This window comes from Zootoca vivipara, chromosome 6 (assembly GCF_963506605.1).
Source record: "Zootoca vivipara chromosome 6, rZooViv1.1, whole genome shotgun sequence".
NCBI classification, from domain to species: domain Eukaryota; kingdom Metazoa; phylum Chordata; class Lepidosauria; order Squamata; family Lacertidae; genus Zootoca; species Zootoca vivipara.
The window spans coordinates 604,117-619,867 of record NC_083281.1 but is presented as its reverse complement, the minus strand read 5'-3'; the positions used below and the strand labels follow the sequence as shown (position 1 = coordinate 619,867).

The window sequence follows — 15,751 nt, the reverse complement described above, 5'->3', positions numbered from 1 at the left end:
CAAGCTCTTAAAGCAGCTCAAGGTCCTCTGAACTAGCCAGATCTTTAAATGAGAATCAATCACGGCAAGTCCCCTCCTTTGAAAAACAAGACTTTAGAGCCGCCTTGCCCCAAAACGGCAACTACCCTGTTTCTCATATTTTAAGACATACCCATAAAATAAGCCATAGCAGGATTCTTAAGCATTCAATGAATATAAGCCATACCCCGAAAATAAGACATAGTGATAGGCGCAGCAGCAATGCCGGCCGCGGCAGGAGGAGGAGGAAAAAAATAAGACATCCCTTGAAAATAAGCCATAGTGTGGTTTTTTTGAGGAAAAAATAAATATAAGACATGTCTTATAATATGAGAAACACGGTAGACGTTCCATTTTGGGAACTGCTACCATGGTTTATGGAGCCATTTGGGGCCTGGCTTATATATCTGAGTTTCTGATTGCTGGGATAGCTCAGTGGAGCAAGAGACTCTTCATCTCGGGGTTGTGGGTTCGAGCACATGGTGAGCAAAATATTTCTGCGTTGCTGTGGGTTGAGCTAGATGACCCTCAGGATCCCTTCCCACTCCAGAAAGCTATGATTCTATGATACCGTGCTAATAATAATAATAATAATACTTATTGTTCATAAAAAGGGAGAGGGGTGGTGCTGTGGTCTAAACCACTGAGCCTCTTGGGCTTGCTGATCAGGAAGTCAGTGTTTTGAATCCGCACAATGGGGTGAGCTCCCATTGCTCTGTCCCAGCTCCTGCTAACCTAGCAGTTCGAAAGCATGCCACCGCAAGTAGATAAATAGGTACCACCACAGCGGGAAGGTAAACGCTGTTTCTGTGAGCTCTGGCTTTCGTCACGGCATCCTGCTGTGCCAGAAGCGGTTTAGTCCTGCTGGCCACATAACCCAGAAAAGCTGTCTGTGGGCAAATGCTGGCTCCCTTGGCCTGAAAGCGAGATGAGCACTGCAACCCCATAGTCACCTTCGACTGGACTTAACCGCCCAGGGGTCCTTGACCTTGACCTTTTTTTATTATTTATACCCCGCTGGGTTTCCCCGGTCACTCTGGGCAGTCCCAACAGAATATTCAAAACACGATTAAACATCAAACGTTTAAAACTTTAAAAGCAAGCCACGGATCCATCATCTAGGCCTGTGCTCAGTCTGGCTCTCAGGCCAAGATGGCAAATCCTTAGGTCTGCAGGTGGCACAGGATGACCCTGGGAACCTCCAGAGACAGTATGGCTGCTCCGATAAGGTTCCTGGGATAAGGAGGCTCTTTGCTTAAAACACACCCACCCACCCCAGAAAGGGAGGGGGGAATATGGCGGCACACAGAGATGTGTTCACAGCGAATGCCCCCCCCCCCGCCTCTTCTCTCTCTCTCTGCCACACTCCTTGGTAGCAAATTCCACTGCCGAACAGCTCTTACTGTCAGGAAGTTCTTTCTAATGTTTAGGTGGAATCTTCTTTCATGGATTCAAACTACAAGAAAGAAGATTCCACCTAAACATTAGGAAGAACTTCCTGACAGTAAGAGCTGTTCGACAGTGGAATTTGCTACCAAGGAGTGTGGTGGAGTCTCCTTCTTTGGAGGTCTTTAAGCAGAGGCTTGACAGGCATATGTCAAGAATGCTTTGATGGTGTTTCCTGCTTGGCAGGGGGTTGGACTGGATGGCCCTTGTGGTCTCTTCCAACTCTACGATTCTACAATTCTATGATTCTATGCTCAGAGCCAACAACCGCCAGTTTCGTTGCTACCTTCGTCCTGCCGCTGGCGGAAGCACAGAAGACGTCAGGATTCGTCTCCAAGACAAGCTGAACCGGCTTATGCAATTCACGCAAGATTGAGGCCGATGGGAAGGGGGTGGGGAGCCCACAGCAGGGTGTTCCCAGTCTGACCCTTCTGCAGACTGGGTGGGGCAACCGTCCCACAGGCGAACGAGGGCAACAAACGTTCGGAGCTGCTTAGAAAGCAGTGGGGGGGGGGTGAGGGGCCGCTGTCTGCTCAAAGGCCCCTAAAAAACAACCCCAAGTGCCAGAGGTGTGGAGTCAGGGGGTAACTGGCTTTGCAAACCCATGGGCACCGGAGAATTAAGCCTCCTTGGGAGATGAAAACAGAACTTCCATGTATGCCTGGGCACTCGGGGCCCAAGAAAGAGAAATGGGAGCCTTCTGTTCATCACCGAAGCCTGTTCACCTGGAGAAGATCTCCGCTCGCCACAGGGGAACAACTGTTTATGAGCCTGGCGGCAGCGCCCATAGCCCTAACAGCCATGTAGTCCAACCCCCCTGCAATGCAGGAAACCTTGGCCCAACGGGGGGCTCGAACCCGCAACCCAGAGAATTAAAGAGTCTCGTGCTCTACCGACTGAGTGGGCCAGATGTTTTTCACCTTTTAATTTTCATCCGTTATAACTGCTCTGTTTTAAATGCATGCTAAAAGGGGGTGGGGTGTGCTCTAGAAAGAGGGAGGGAGAGGCAGGTGAGAGCCACCGAGCGAATGGATCTTTCAGGCCGTTAGATCTCTAAACGGCCCCACCGCCCCAAACCCCCACTCCACAAAAAGGCACCTCCTTCTACCTGCACATTCCTCGACAGAGAGAGGAAAGGCTTCTTCCTTCCTTCCGAGGCCAAAAGTCTCAAGGTGAAAGAGGTTTCAGCCACCAAACCAGCTGGATCAAACGGGGTTTTTTTAAAAGCAGCAAAGAAAGGGTGAAGGAAACCAGGAACTCCCGTGCCTAGGATGACCTCACCCCAAAAGGTATGCCAAGCATCTCGGAAGTGGGAAAGGGCAAAAATAAACAGAAACCGAGCAGGCAGGCTGGACTCAAGAGTTCCCCTCCTGCCTGCCTTGTTTAAAATCACAAACTCCTGCAGGGGCTTTCGGGGGCGAAGTCTGGGGAGGATCCATGGAGTGCAGCTAGCGGCTTGGGATGGGGAGGGGGCCGGCCCCAGCGCACGTGTCCAAATGGACAGGTGGGGCGAAGGAAGCGCTGCCCAGCCGAGGCTTGCATGTGCAGAACTGCAGAGCTGGAAAGGGTCCTCTGGGTCATCTAGCCCAACCCCCTGCAAGAAGTCACAGCTGAGGAATCCTTGGCAGGGGGATCCCCAATATCTGTTTGAAAACCTCCGACGGAGGAGAAGTTCGCCTTCTGGGGGAGTCCAGCCCCCTGTCGAAACCCCTCTACTACAGTGGAACCTCGGTTTTCGAACGTAATCCGTTCCGGAAGACTGTTTGACTTCCAAAACATTCGAAAACTGAAAGTGGAAGCCTCAATACAACAGGGAAACTGAAAACGGAAGCCGAGCAGCACGTTCGGCTTCCGAAAGCTGTTTGGAAACCAAATCATTTACTTCCGGGTTTCACAGTGTTTGGTTGCAATCTCGTTTCTTGTCATCAGAAGCCACTGGTTCGAATTCTCCCCTCTGGGCAGGAAAAATAGAAATATATATATATATAAATGTGACAGCCCTTCCGATATCTGAAGGTGACTGCTGTTATCTGTCCTCTTCTCCAGGCTAAGCATGCTCTCAGCTCCTGCTGCTCATAAGGTTTGGTTTCTACTAGGGCAATATCTGGTACTCAAGATCGGTGATGCATTGTCAGCTAAGCATCGCGATATACCGATCTATTTCCCCTGGACTTTAAACTGGTTTTGGACGATATATTGATATTTGGCCCTGCCTAGTTCCCCTTGATCTGGACGCTAGACTTCCATGGATGGCTGCTGCATCACACGGCTGAGCTTGGAGTTCAGAAGCACCTGGAGGCTGCTGATTAAGGCACCTCTGGCCAGGTGTTGCTTGCAAAAGCAGGAAAAAAGTGCAGCCAGAGATACACAGCAGGAAGGTCTTTCCTCGAGCATGGGGCTGGTAACGCCAAGGTTTTGGGTTTGAGTCCCTTCCAACTTGACAATTCCATCCTCCTCTTCCAGTTTTTCACATTTTGCCACATGCCACAGTGTCCGTACGGCCCCTGGGGCCAGGGACCTAATCTTCATGCTGCTTAATAAAGCACCGTGCATTTTAATGGAGCCATGAAAATGAGAAGATATGAAGAATTTGAATTTTAACAGAGAAGGGTGACCAAGATGATCAAGGGTCTGGAAGCCAAGCCTTCTGGGAACTGTTGAAGGAGCTGGGGATGTTTAGCCTGGAACAGAGGTGGCTGTTCACTGGAAGGACAGATCCTAAAGCTGAGGCTCCAATACTTTGGCCTCCTCATGAGAAGAGAAGAATCCTTGGAAAAGACCCTGATGTTGGGAAAGATTGAGGGCACTAGGAGAAGGGGACGACAGAGGACGAGATGGTTGGACAGTGTTCTCGAAGCTACGAACATGAGTTTGACCAAACTGCGGGAGGCAGTGGAAGACAGGAGTGCCTGGCGTCCATGGGGTCACGAAGAGTCGGACACGACTAAACGACTAAACAACAACAACAACAAAGAGGAGGCTGAGAGGAAAAGCTTCTCTTCAACACCGGCACAAACTCTGTATAGCTCTCGGACCCCCAGCACGGCCCTCCCAGAGAGCTGCCCTGCCAAGGCCTTTCTGGGATTCATCCAACCCCATGGCATATAAACAGTAAGGGGTGTGTGTGTTTAGGAAAAGGGATTAACAGACCCCCAAACTTCCCTGCCAGAGGGAGGTGAGGAAGGGAGGGTGACAGCGGACAGGAATTTATCTATTTGCTGATGCTCTGAGAGTTTATTTTATTGTGTACTATTATATTCTAACAGATTACTGAATATTACTTTATTTGATGCAAGCCTGTTCTGTTTTAAAGATATGTCTCCTTAGACTTTTCGTATTGGATCAGATTATTATAAAGTGTGTGTTCGTCGTATATTTTGTTGCCCTAAACCGCCTTGTGGTTGTCAAGTGCCTTGGTACTCGTCCGTTTTGGCTCCCGAACGCCGCAAGCCCGGAAGTGAGTGTTCCGGTTTTCGAATGTTTTCTGGAACCCAAACGTCCAAACGCTTCTTGCACTCAATCGGAAGCCGCGCCTTGGTTCCCGAATGTTTTCAAATGGACTTCGGGAACAGATTCCGTTCGACAACCAAGGTACGACTGTATACAAAGGCGGTGTACAAACTAAAAGTGAAATGAAATTAAATACCACAGAGCTACGGACCCTCCCCGCAAAATAAGAGGATTCCAGTCCTCCTGGCTATCATCATCATCATCATCTGAAGGAGCGTCTCCACCCCCATCGTTCTGCGCAGACACTGAGGTCCAGCACCGAGGGCCTTCTGGCGGTTCCGCGTTGCGAGAAGCCAAGTTGCAGGGGACCAGGCAGAGGGCCTTCTCGGTAGTGGCGCCCGCCCTGTGGAACGCCCTCCCATCAGATGTCAAAGAGAAAAACAGCTACCAGATTTTTCGAAGACATCTGAAGGCAGCCCTGTTTAGGGAGGCTTTTAATGTTTAATCCATTATTGTATTTTATTTTTCTGTTGGAAGCCGCCCAGAGTGGCTGGGGAAACCCAGTTAGATGGGCGGGGTATAAATAATAATAATAATAATATATTATTATTATTATTATTATTATCCCCTTTTAAGGTCCACTGGCAGGTTAGAGCCATTTTAAAACGCAGTTTTAAAAAGTGTTCTTATACGGTGGCTCCTAATGTGTCAAAAGTCCAAGTTAAAAGAGGTGTGTCTTAAACATACAAAGGAAACTATGTAATTAAGGCGTTGGGTGAACCTGCAGGGAACAGTAATGTCCTGGCAACCGCAACTAGTTTTGGGCCTCACTCTAAAACTGATAAATTGTTGCTTTCCTTTAACCTATTACAATTGTTATATTATAGCACTATCGTACCGATAACGTACCACGTTGTCTCCAAAATTAAAGCTGTCAAAATAATCTAAATCTAAATCTGATGCCTAGAGCAGTGTTTCTCAACCACTGTTCCGCTGGCTGGTGTGCCGCGACGTGCGGCGACGAGAAGGGCGATTTGCATTGTCACGTGCCTGGCGGCCGCCAATACACAACACTGACCCGCCGGAAAGCAATATTTGGCAAGTGTTTCTTACAGTCATAATTATAATATAGGGCGGCACAGAGTTAAATTTTTTAACTCTTTTAATGGTGGTGTGCCTCGTGATTTTTTTCACGGAACAAGTGTGCCGTGGCCCAAAAAAGGTTGAGAAACACTGGCCTAGAGAGCTCAGTTGGGTAGAGCTTTGTGGCGATAACCCCGAGGTTGCAGGTTCAATCCCTGTATGGGCTGTTACTACGCAGCAGATTATACAACCCAGCCAAATGGGCAGGGTAATAATAATAATAATAATAATAATAATAATAATAATAATACAGAGTCAGAAGGGGAGGATGGAGAGCAAATCAAAACGGCAAGCTGGACCAAAAAAAGCATTTTTTGGTAACTATACAACTAATGTTTGATTTTTCATTATGCTTTTCTGTTTGTTGGAAGCTGCCCAGAGTGGCCGGGGCGACCCAGCCAGATAGGCGAGGTGCAAATATTATTATTATTATTACAGGTGGTTTGGGGTGGTGTTTGCAGAAGCCTCTGGGCGACACGGCCCTCGGCCACAAACTCGGCCGCGCCAGCGAGGACTTTAGACTTTGGAGCAAATCATCGGCTGCATTTGTCCTTCGCAAGGTCGGCGTTCGCTCCCTTTCCCCTTCGCCCAAAACACTCCTGACCAAAACATTCATCGAAAGGTAACCAGAAGCGGCTGGAGGGAATCGACCAGAGGCAAGATGCCAAATCACACCTACGGAAGCTGCTATAGGGAGAGGCTGGGCTTTGCTCGTCCCAGTCAAAAGAGGCGGTCATCTGAGGCAACCCAGCCAGCGGTCAAAGGTGGTGGGAGGGTCCTTCACGCAGGACGCTGTTAAACAGTAGAACTCCCTCCCGCTGGAGGCAGAGGTGGCCACCAAGCTTGGTGGACAAATTCACAGAACAAATGGCTGCTAGTCACTGAAGGCAGCAGCAATGCTTCTGAATGCTGGTTGCTGCAAACTTCAGGAGGGGCGTTGCTCTTGCATTCGAATCCTGCTCTGGGTCACTGTGAGAACAAGATGCTGGACGAGATGGGCCCTGCTGGGTCGGATCCGGCAGGCTCCTCAGATATTCTGTTCCCACAGGGACCAAAAAGATGCCCCAAAGGGAAGAAGCCCCCCAACAGGATCTGAGCGACACAGCACGACTCTCCCCACTCGTGACTCCCAAGCAACTGGGGTTGGACGCCACGAGGACCCAGTGCGCTCTTGCCATGCTCTACTGGCGCACGTCCTGAGGACCGTGACGGGGACCGAGCACCACAGGAGCCCCTTCCTCCCTTTCTGGGGGATTTGAACCAGGGACCGACATCCTTCCACCTGGCCAGAGACCTTCCTACAGCATCCCCACCCCGATCCCAGCATACATGCTCTGGGTTCCGGAGGCCCCATGGTGATGGAGTGGGCAGTTTCTTCTTGCTACAGTGGCTCCCCCACCCTCGTTTTAGATGCAAGAGGACTAGGAACTTGACTTTCCACCTCTGCAAGAGCCACAGTCTCCCCCATCCTTGTTTTAGACGCATGAGGCCTAGGAACTTGACATTTCCCATCTGGGAGGGCCATTGGCTCCCCTGGCCTCGTCTGAGACACATAAGAACTAGGAACTTGACTTTCCCCATCTGGGAGAGCTATAGGCTTTCCAATCCTTATTTTAGATGCATGAGGACTAGCAACTTGATTTTCTGCAAGAGGACTAGCAACTTGACTTTCAAGACACCCAGCTCAACATAGCTCTACACCACAGTCAGACACACACACAGTCAGGGCGGTGGAATAAAACTCCCCTCGTTTTGGGGGCGCGCATCGCTTGGCATAATAAGAGGTTGACTACCACTGACCTCTGACGTCATCAGAAGGGGCCCGGCAGTTCAGGCCCGTGTCGCCTACCCGGCTCTCTCAGCGACGGAGGCGGGCGCTCCTTCTGCCGCCCCGAGGGAGCCCGACCGGCGCAGCCTCTTCTTCCTCCTCCTCCTCCTCGCTAAGCCACTGCCCCCTCGGCCCTCCATCTCGCGAGACTTCCCCGCCCATTCCCGCAGGGTCTCGCGAGGCCGCGTCTCCCGTCAGGCAACGGAGAGCTGGTCTAGCTCGGTCACGCCCCCCCCCACCCGATATCTCGCGAGATCCCAGGGCGAGGGACTTGGCGGCCCTTTCGAAAGATCGGGCAGAGGCGGCGCTCAAGATATCGCGAGACTTCGCCTCACCTCCTTCCGCGACGGTTCGTCGCCGTGGCAACCGCGTCGGCTTTTCGAGAGCTGCGGCCTTATTTTTTTGGCAGGCAAATGTGTGGAAAATAATAAATCACGTAATATTATCATGATAAAACAACACGCGCTCCTTTCTCTCACTATAGGATCTTATATTCCCCCCTTCATTTTATTATTATTTTTAAAGTGAATTTGCGTTATTTTTTCGTCAGTGCAAAATAAAGGGGGGGAATACGTTTCAGTTATTTATTAATATTTTAATTAGATTTTCTAGTCTCAGCCGACTTATTTATTTATTTAATTTATATATATAGCCTTTAATTTTTATTTATTATTACCGCACACTGCCCCTTTGTAAAGCTGCTTTAGAGAGACACTGGAGGATTAAGGCGGTACATAAAACAGCATGAATTAAGTGTAAATCCATGTGGGAATTCGTGTGCCGTGATAATTCAATTCACTATTTAATATTAAGGTTAAAGGCAGTTTAACAGGCTGCCTTTGAGACACTAAAGAAAGCGGAGGTCATTTTAATGTAGGGTTACGAATTTTCCTCAGTGTCGTCATTTTATCTTCTCACAATACGCTTTAAGGGATTTATTATTATTATCATTATTATTATTAACAATCAGGCCATGAATAAATTTTATTAAATTTATATATATATTTAAAAAACACACACACACAGTTTGGTTTTAACGAAGGAGGAGGAGAATGCGGACGTTTTTAATATCAATTTAATTCACGCGGGGGGGGAAATTAACCACATGAAAGTTAAAACACTAAAGCAGATTAAAATCACCTCAGCTTAAGTGTTTCAAGGCCGCTTGTCAAACCGCCTTTAAACTTAATCAATGAAATAAAATTTGAATTGAATGATTGCCGTCGGCTGGCCGCTTTGTCCAGCAAAGGCCTGAGAAAATAAATTAGAGTTTTAGCACATCCATCTGAATTCTCCTCTGAAATTACAGTAATAGTAATGATCTTTCAACATAAGGGGGTCTTTCCCCTCAGACTTAAATTAAATTCTACGATGATTGGTGTTTTATGCTTGAACTGTTCAGTTAACAAAGTCTGATCAAATGTTTAAAAACTGCTCCATTTTTTAAAAAAATAAATGTCTGGCTTGGCTAACAAATATTTGATTTTTTATTATTATTTTTAGTCAGTATTGATAATTTCTTGGTGTTTTATGTTTGAATTGTCTGGTTCATAAAGTGTGATCAAACATTTAAAAAAAATGTCTGGCTTGGCTAACAAATATTTGATTTTTCTATTAATCTTTTAATCAGTACAGTATTAATAATTGTATTATAAATTTGTATTGTTATAATGAGGCTATGATTGGATTGTAATTGAAAACTATATATATATATATATATATATATATATATATATATATATATATATATATAATTTTATTACTATTTTTAATTTTATTTAAATCACTTTTCATTTGCATTCAGTATAACCGACCTACGTTTACAGCCATTGGTTTCATTGATCTGTTTCGAATTGTTTCCAATGCTGCGACCTTTGGGCAAACAAACAAATAATATTATTTATGTGTCGCAATGTTGGGGGGGTGGACTAGATGACCCATGGGGATCCCATTATCACACCCCTACATTTCCGCGGTAGAATTCTGCGCTCAATCATTCCATTTATTTGCTCTTCGTCTCCCTAGGTCACCATGGGGTCACGAAGAGTCGGACACGACTAAACGACTAAACAACAACTCCCTAGGTGCCATGCCCACGCCTAGAGGTTGCCCGGATGACGGACAGATGCCAACTTAGAAATGTTTTAAGATGCAGATTCGTGGCAGATGGTAAGGCAATATTTCGACGGTTGTTGGCTCCGTTAACGGGCGACCCCAAAATTCCGGGCGCCCTGCAAATGGATGCCAGAATTCGGCACCCGTTTTGTGCTGAAAACCTTGCATTTCGCGTGCCTCCCCTCCAAACAGAGAAATTGGCGCAGCAAATCGGGGTCACAAGTTAATGCCATAAAAAAATCCAATCTCCGACCGACTCCAAACAGGCGCCAAAGTTTTGTGCTGTTTCGTACTTCCATTGTTTTGCGGATTCGTGGCGGATGGTAAGGCAATATTTTGACGGCTGCCGGCTTGTTAACATGCGACCCTGAAATTTCGGGTGCCCTGCAAACGGACGCCAAGTTCGGCAACCGGTTTGGGGTGAAAACCTTGCATTTCGTGTGCCTCCGCTCGAAATGGAGTAACTGGCGCGGCAAATTGGGGTCGCAAATTAATGCCGGTCCTCCGACCAACTCCAAACAGGTGCCAAAGTTTTGTGCCGGTATTGTACTGCCAACCCCACGTTTTGTGCTGCCTCTCCACCCAAAACTGAGTGATCAACACTCAAACTGGGATCACAAGTAAATGGCCCAAACCCAACCTGGCTCCACACTGGTGCCAGGGTTGTGTGTGCTGGGTTTCGCGCTGTTTTGTGCTGCTTTCCGTGCCGCCCCCTCAAACGGAGTAATCGATACCCAAACTGAACCTATTTCTGATCGGCCCCAAAAGTCGCAGCTTTGTCCGAAAGCAGTTATGCCCATGGCTGGGAATCGCATGCAAAGAGGGAGAGGAGTTTGCAGGGAGCAGGCGCCAAGCCAGGGTGCCCAGGACCCAGCCACCCCGCCAAGCAGGCGTGCGTGGGCCAGGGGAGCCCCCGGTGACCTCGGGGGGCCGCTACTCACTCAAGCACTGCAGCCCCGCTTTGTTCAGCAGGCTCTTGCCGCAGAGGGAGCAGCAGGCGGCGGCCGAGAAGGTGCCCGGCGTCAGCTCATGCCCATGCAGTGCCCGCGGCCGCTCCTTCACCTCCACCGCCTCCTTCTCGCGGCCTTTGCTCTTACCCTGAAAAGAAGAGCAGAAAATTCAGACCGTGGGAACCACGTGGGCAAACTCAGGTCCAGAGGCTGGAGGTGGCCCTCTGTACCTCTCAGCCTGCCCCCCACCTGCCCGCCTCCTTGCTTACAACTGGTCAAGGGGGTGACCCTCCTCCTCCAGCTCATTGCTGGCCCTTGGCCAGGCATCCCCAAACTAAGGCCCGGGGGCCGGATGCGGCCCAATCGCCTTCTAAATCTGGCCCGCGGACGGTCCAGGAACCAGCATGTTTTTACATGAGTAGAATGTGTCCTTTTATTTAAAATGGATCTCTGGGTTATTTGTGGGGCATAGGAATTCGTTCATTTCCCCCCCCAAAATATAGTCCGGCCCCCCACAAGGTCTGAGGGACAGTGGACCGGCCCCCTGCTGAAAAAGTTTGCTGACCCCTGCCCCTGACAGAACTCAGGAAAGGGGGGGGTTTGCAAAGCTATAACTAGTTGGCTCTGCCTCTCCTTGCCTCTGGCTCCGCCTCCTTCCCAGGCTCCAATGGGTACCAGCCACCACTGCCCTTTGGGGAAGCCTTAGCTACACCTCTCATTGTTACTAGCTCCGCCTCCCTTTGAGGCTTCCTGCTTTCCCAATAGGCACCTGCCACCACTGCCTTTCAGGGAAGCCTTAGCTCCACCTCTTGTCATTTCTAGCTCCACCTCCTTTCTGGGAGGTGCTCCTCTGCCCGGCTCTGCCTCTCACCTTCTCCTTCTGCCACGATCCGGTGACCCGGCTGCGGAGGTTGCTCAAGCGGCGCCTCACCTTGGTCCCTCTCTCGGCCTTGTCGCTCTTCCCGCTGTCTTCAGTCCTGGATGGGGAAAGAAAGAGCCGAGGGTGGTTCAGGGGGCAGGGGGCTTGTGTGCTTCATTAAATTCATTTCTTACACCTTCGGAGCACGCTGCCCCACCCCACCCCCCGCAAGAGTGGCTCACTCACTCGTTAGACAGGAACTCGAACCAGGTCAGGTTCTGCGGGGCTTCGCCATTGCCTTCGGGGGCACACAGCCCGTGCTTCGCCCTGGAACGGGAGCCAGGCGTGCAAATATGTCAGGAGGAGGGTGGCTGGGTGTGGCTTCACTGAGCTGAGTGTCAAAACAGTGGCTACGAAACAGAGATGCTTCAGGGAACAGGCTCAGCCCAGGAGCTCAGGAGCTGGGGCCTTCTGCATTCAAAGCAGATGCTCTGCCGCAACCCTTTTTCAGCCACCACCCTGTCCCACTCTGAGATGATGATTCATTCCCACAACCACCAAGACTCACCCGTGGTACTGAGTCAGCTCCTTCAGCACCTGTTGCACCATCAGCCTGTCAAGAGAAGGGATGACATCAGAGACGAAGGCAGGGCGGGTTGAGGTGAGAATTGATGCCTGTGTCATGTCCATCTGCCCCCCTCCCTGCCTTCTTCAGGGGTGCAGCTATGTCCCACGTGGAACCCCAGCCCTGGATCTTTTCCTGGGACCCTTGGGGCATCTCAGTTGGTAGAGCACGAGACTCTTCATCTCAGGGTCAGGGGTTCAAGTGCACAAAAGATTCCTGCATTGCAGGGGGTTGTACTCAATGACCCCCTTGTTCCCTTTTCAACTCTGCAATTCTCTGGTGTAAATAAAATACACCAGGCCAATTTTCCAGGCGGGAGATTCCTCACAGCTCCGTTTCACATGGACCTGATCCTTGCGGGAGGGGGCTCTCAAATTCTGCCCTACGCAGCACTTCAGAGCAGACAGTGGTGGAAGGGTTTGGGGGGCATCATCAGAGTCTGTGGTGGGTGTGAACTAGGGGCAAAGGGCAGTGGCCACTTACACTTGCTCCGGGGCTACCTGGTCCTTTTCAACCAGCTCCAGCACCGGTGGCGCAATCCCTGAAACGCAACACCAGAAGCAGTAACATTTATTTACCATACCTTTTCGTGTATAAGGCACCCCCTATTTGGGGGGACTCAAATTTAAGAAGCTGCCAATCGCCTGCCCAATTGCCGCAGCGTCAGCCAATCGACACCAACCATTGACACAGCAACCAATAACATGCCCAATAGTTGATGACAGCCGTGGCAGCAGCCAATCAATCGTCCACCCTATCCACTATCCATGTATAAGACGACTCCCACTTTATAGGATAAATTGGTCACATTGTAAAACGATCAGCCTTTGTGTTTTAATAAAACAAAACCACAACAGCCCCACATCCTGATTTGTCATCCTTCCGACTTATTTGCACAGGGAGGTTAAAGCGACACAGCATCAGAGCAAAGTGCTATCACACCCACATTTCCCTGTGCATCTTCCTGGCAAAAGAGAGAGGGAGGCTGATATATTTCTGGGGTGGGGTGGGGTGTGGGAATGGGGTTATTGTGCCAGATGCCAAAGCAGCTTTGATCAAGCAAGCCAAATTTGCTGCTGCGTGATTTGAATCCCCATCCACAAACACGGTTTGGTGTTTTCATTCTGCTAATCACCCTGGGGTCCTTGGATGAAGCAAGGTGCATTATATAAATAAAATGAATAAAATAAAATAGCAGCAGTCTCCAGAAGGGCCCAAGAATTCCAGCTCAAGGCCTATAGACTCCCTTGGATAGTTTTGCCATAGGGAGAAGCCTGGGAGAACCTCTCTTCCAAAAACAACTTCTGAAGAAAAACGGAGAGTTCCCTTCTCTGGGTCTGAACCCATCAGCCTGCATAAATGAGTCCCACCAAATTTGGAGCTGGACAAGAAAGCCCCCCCCCCATTCCTGTCACTGTGCCTGCATCCAATAAAGACCATGTCCCACAAGGACTACTGACCCACAGTGACCGGAAGCGAGACCTCTAGGCTGTGGGACATGCGCAAGGAAGAAGCGCCATCACAGGGGGTCGGGACGGACTTGGACCTCAGCCGCTTCCCTCCGCCACTGCTGAAACCCTGGGGAAAGCAAAGGAAGAGGAGGAAGGAAGGAAGGAGAAGGAAGTAGAAGGAAGGAAGGGAGAAAGAAAGAGAAGGAAGGAAGGGAAGGGAAGGAGGGAGAAGGAAGGAAGGAAGGAAAAAGAAGGAGAAGGAAGGAAGGAGAAAGAAGGAAGGAAAGAGAATGAGAAGGAAGGAAAGAGAAGGAAAGAAAGAGAGAAAAAGGTAAAAAGGAAAGAAGGAAGCAGAAAGAGAAAGAAGGAGAAGGAAGGAAGGTTCTGTTAGCATGGAGGGCTCTGTTGGGCCTTGAATCCTATTCCAAGACCATCCCCAAACCACAAATCTAGTTGAATCCCTTTCCATAGAAAACTTTATGCTGCAAAATAGTACTATTATTTTATTATTATTATTATTATTATTATTATTATTTAAAACCTGTAATCTTGTCTCGTACGCCAGATAAGTCTCTGCGTTATCGCTACCACCTAGGGCGACTTACGGCATTGCCAGGCTTCTGGACGAGGCCCAGGTCCAGGCGCAAGGGCTCGATCTCCACTTGGATCACCGTGCTGCTCCTGACGCCGCTCCAAGCTGCTAGTCCTGCTAGAGGTGCGTGTGGTGGATCGGGAGGAGGCTTCTCCTTTTCGGCGTCCTCCTGCTCCGTGTCGCTTCCCATTTCGGAGGCGTCCAAGCTGAACCTGGTTGTTTTGGGGAAGGAGGGAGAGGTGCAGCTGTGCGTCACAAGCAGAGAAACTCTGCAGTTAGGAGTCACCGAGGTCCTCCATAGGTTGGTCTTATCTGTTTCTGAAGCCATCCTAGTCAGAGGTTCCCTAGGGGAAGTGACAAGTCCCAAAATGAAACAGGCCCTGACCCCCCCCTTCCAGCTCCTTGCTCAAGTTTCCCCCTCAAAATTTCAGACTTTACACCCAGGGAGGCAAAACCCTCTTTGAAATCAATGGGCATGGTCAATTTCAGTCGTTCTCTAATGCTGGAGAGGAAGTGCTGGTGAGGGATGAGGGAGGAATCCAACCCTGTTCACATTTAAAGCCGGATTTATCAAGTCCACTCTTTCCAGAACACCGTGAGGACCGAAATGCAGGACTCCCTCCACAGCCCACGCTCCTCTGAAACCTGTGAGGCCGTTTTCCAAGCAAAGAACCTTTTGTGGAAAACGGGTATATTAGAGAGGGAAGCGGGCATGGAAATGAATATACTGTTAATGGAAAATAATACACAACAATGCATCAGATGTCAAAGAGATAAATAACTACCTGACATTTAGAAGATGTCTGAAGGCAGCCCTGTTCAGGAAAGTTTTTAATGACTGATGTTTTAATGTATTGTTAATCTTTCTTGGAAGCCGCCCAGAGTGGCTGGGGAAACCCAGCCAGATCGGCGGGGTACAAATAAATAAATAATAATAATAATAATAATAATAATTATTAGAGGAGGAGGAGGGATCACTTGCAAATAACGTGTACAGTCGCCAAAGAAAGTGCTTATTGGCAGAATTTGCCCCCAAATGAGGATTTATAAAGAATTTATAAAGAAATGCAGGGAGCTTGACAGAAACTGACAGAAGGAAATGTACAGATGCATCTACCCCTTTGTGCTCGCTGATGAGGGCTGGTCAGATGTGGGGCAGGGAGGGGTTCCAGCCCCCTTGCAAAACAACAACAACAACAACCATCTATGTGCAAGTTTGGCTCAGGTTGCCACCAGTGTTGCCCGTCTGCCAGGCCTCAGACACAAGCAGCGCA

General features: G+C 49.2%; 1 protein-coding gene across 4 annotated transcripts in view; it reads right to left on the bottom strand.

Annotated features, from left to right (window-relative positions):
* The window catches only part of ARHGEF18 (Rho/Rac guanine nucleotide exchange factor 18), a 53,377-nt gene that overhangs the window by 27,135 nt on the left and 10,491 nt on the right, over positions 1 to 15,751 (bottom strand). For 3 of the 4 annotated variants that reach the window (XM_060276489.1, XM_035116970.2, XM_060276491.1), the window contains exons 4-10: positions 14,491 to 14,689; positions 13,895 to 14,012; positions 12,918 to 12,975; positions 12,378 to 12,422; positions 12,056 to 12,136; positions 11,822 to 11,927; positions 10,942 to 11,098 (exon numbers count right to left, since the gene is read on the bottom strand). In XM_060276489.1, coding sequence (XP_060132472.1) covers positions 10,942 to 11,098; positions 11,822 to 11,927; positions 12,056 to 12,136; positions 12,378 to 12,422; positions 12,918 to 12,975; positions 13,895 to 14,012; positions 14,491 to 14,689 — 764 coding nt within the window. The remainder of the gene's footprint in view (positions 1 to 10,941; positions 11,099 to 11,821; positions 11,928 to 12,055; positions 12,137 to 12,377; positions 12,423 to 12,917; positions 12,976 to 13,894; positions 14,013 to 14,490; positions 14,690 to 15,751) is intronic. The other variant, XM_060276490.1, reaches the window with a different exon arrangement.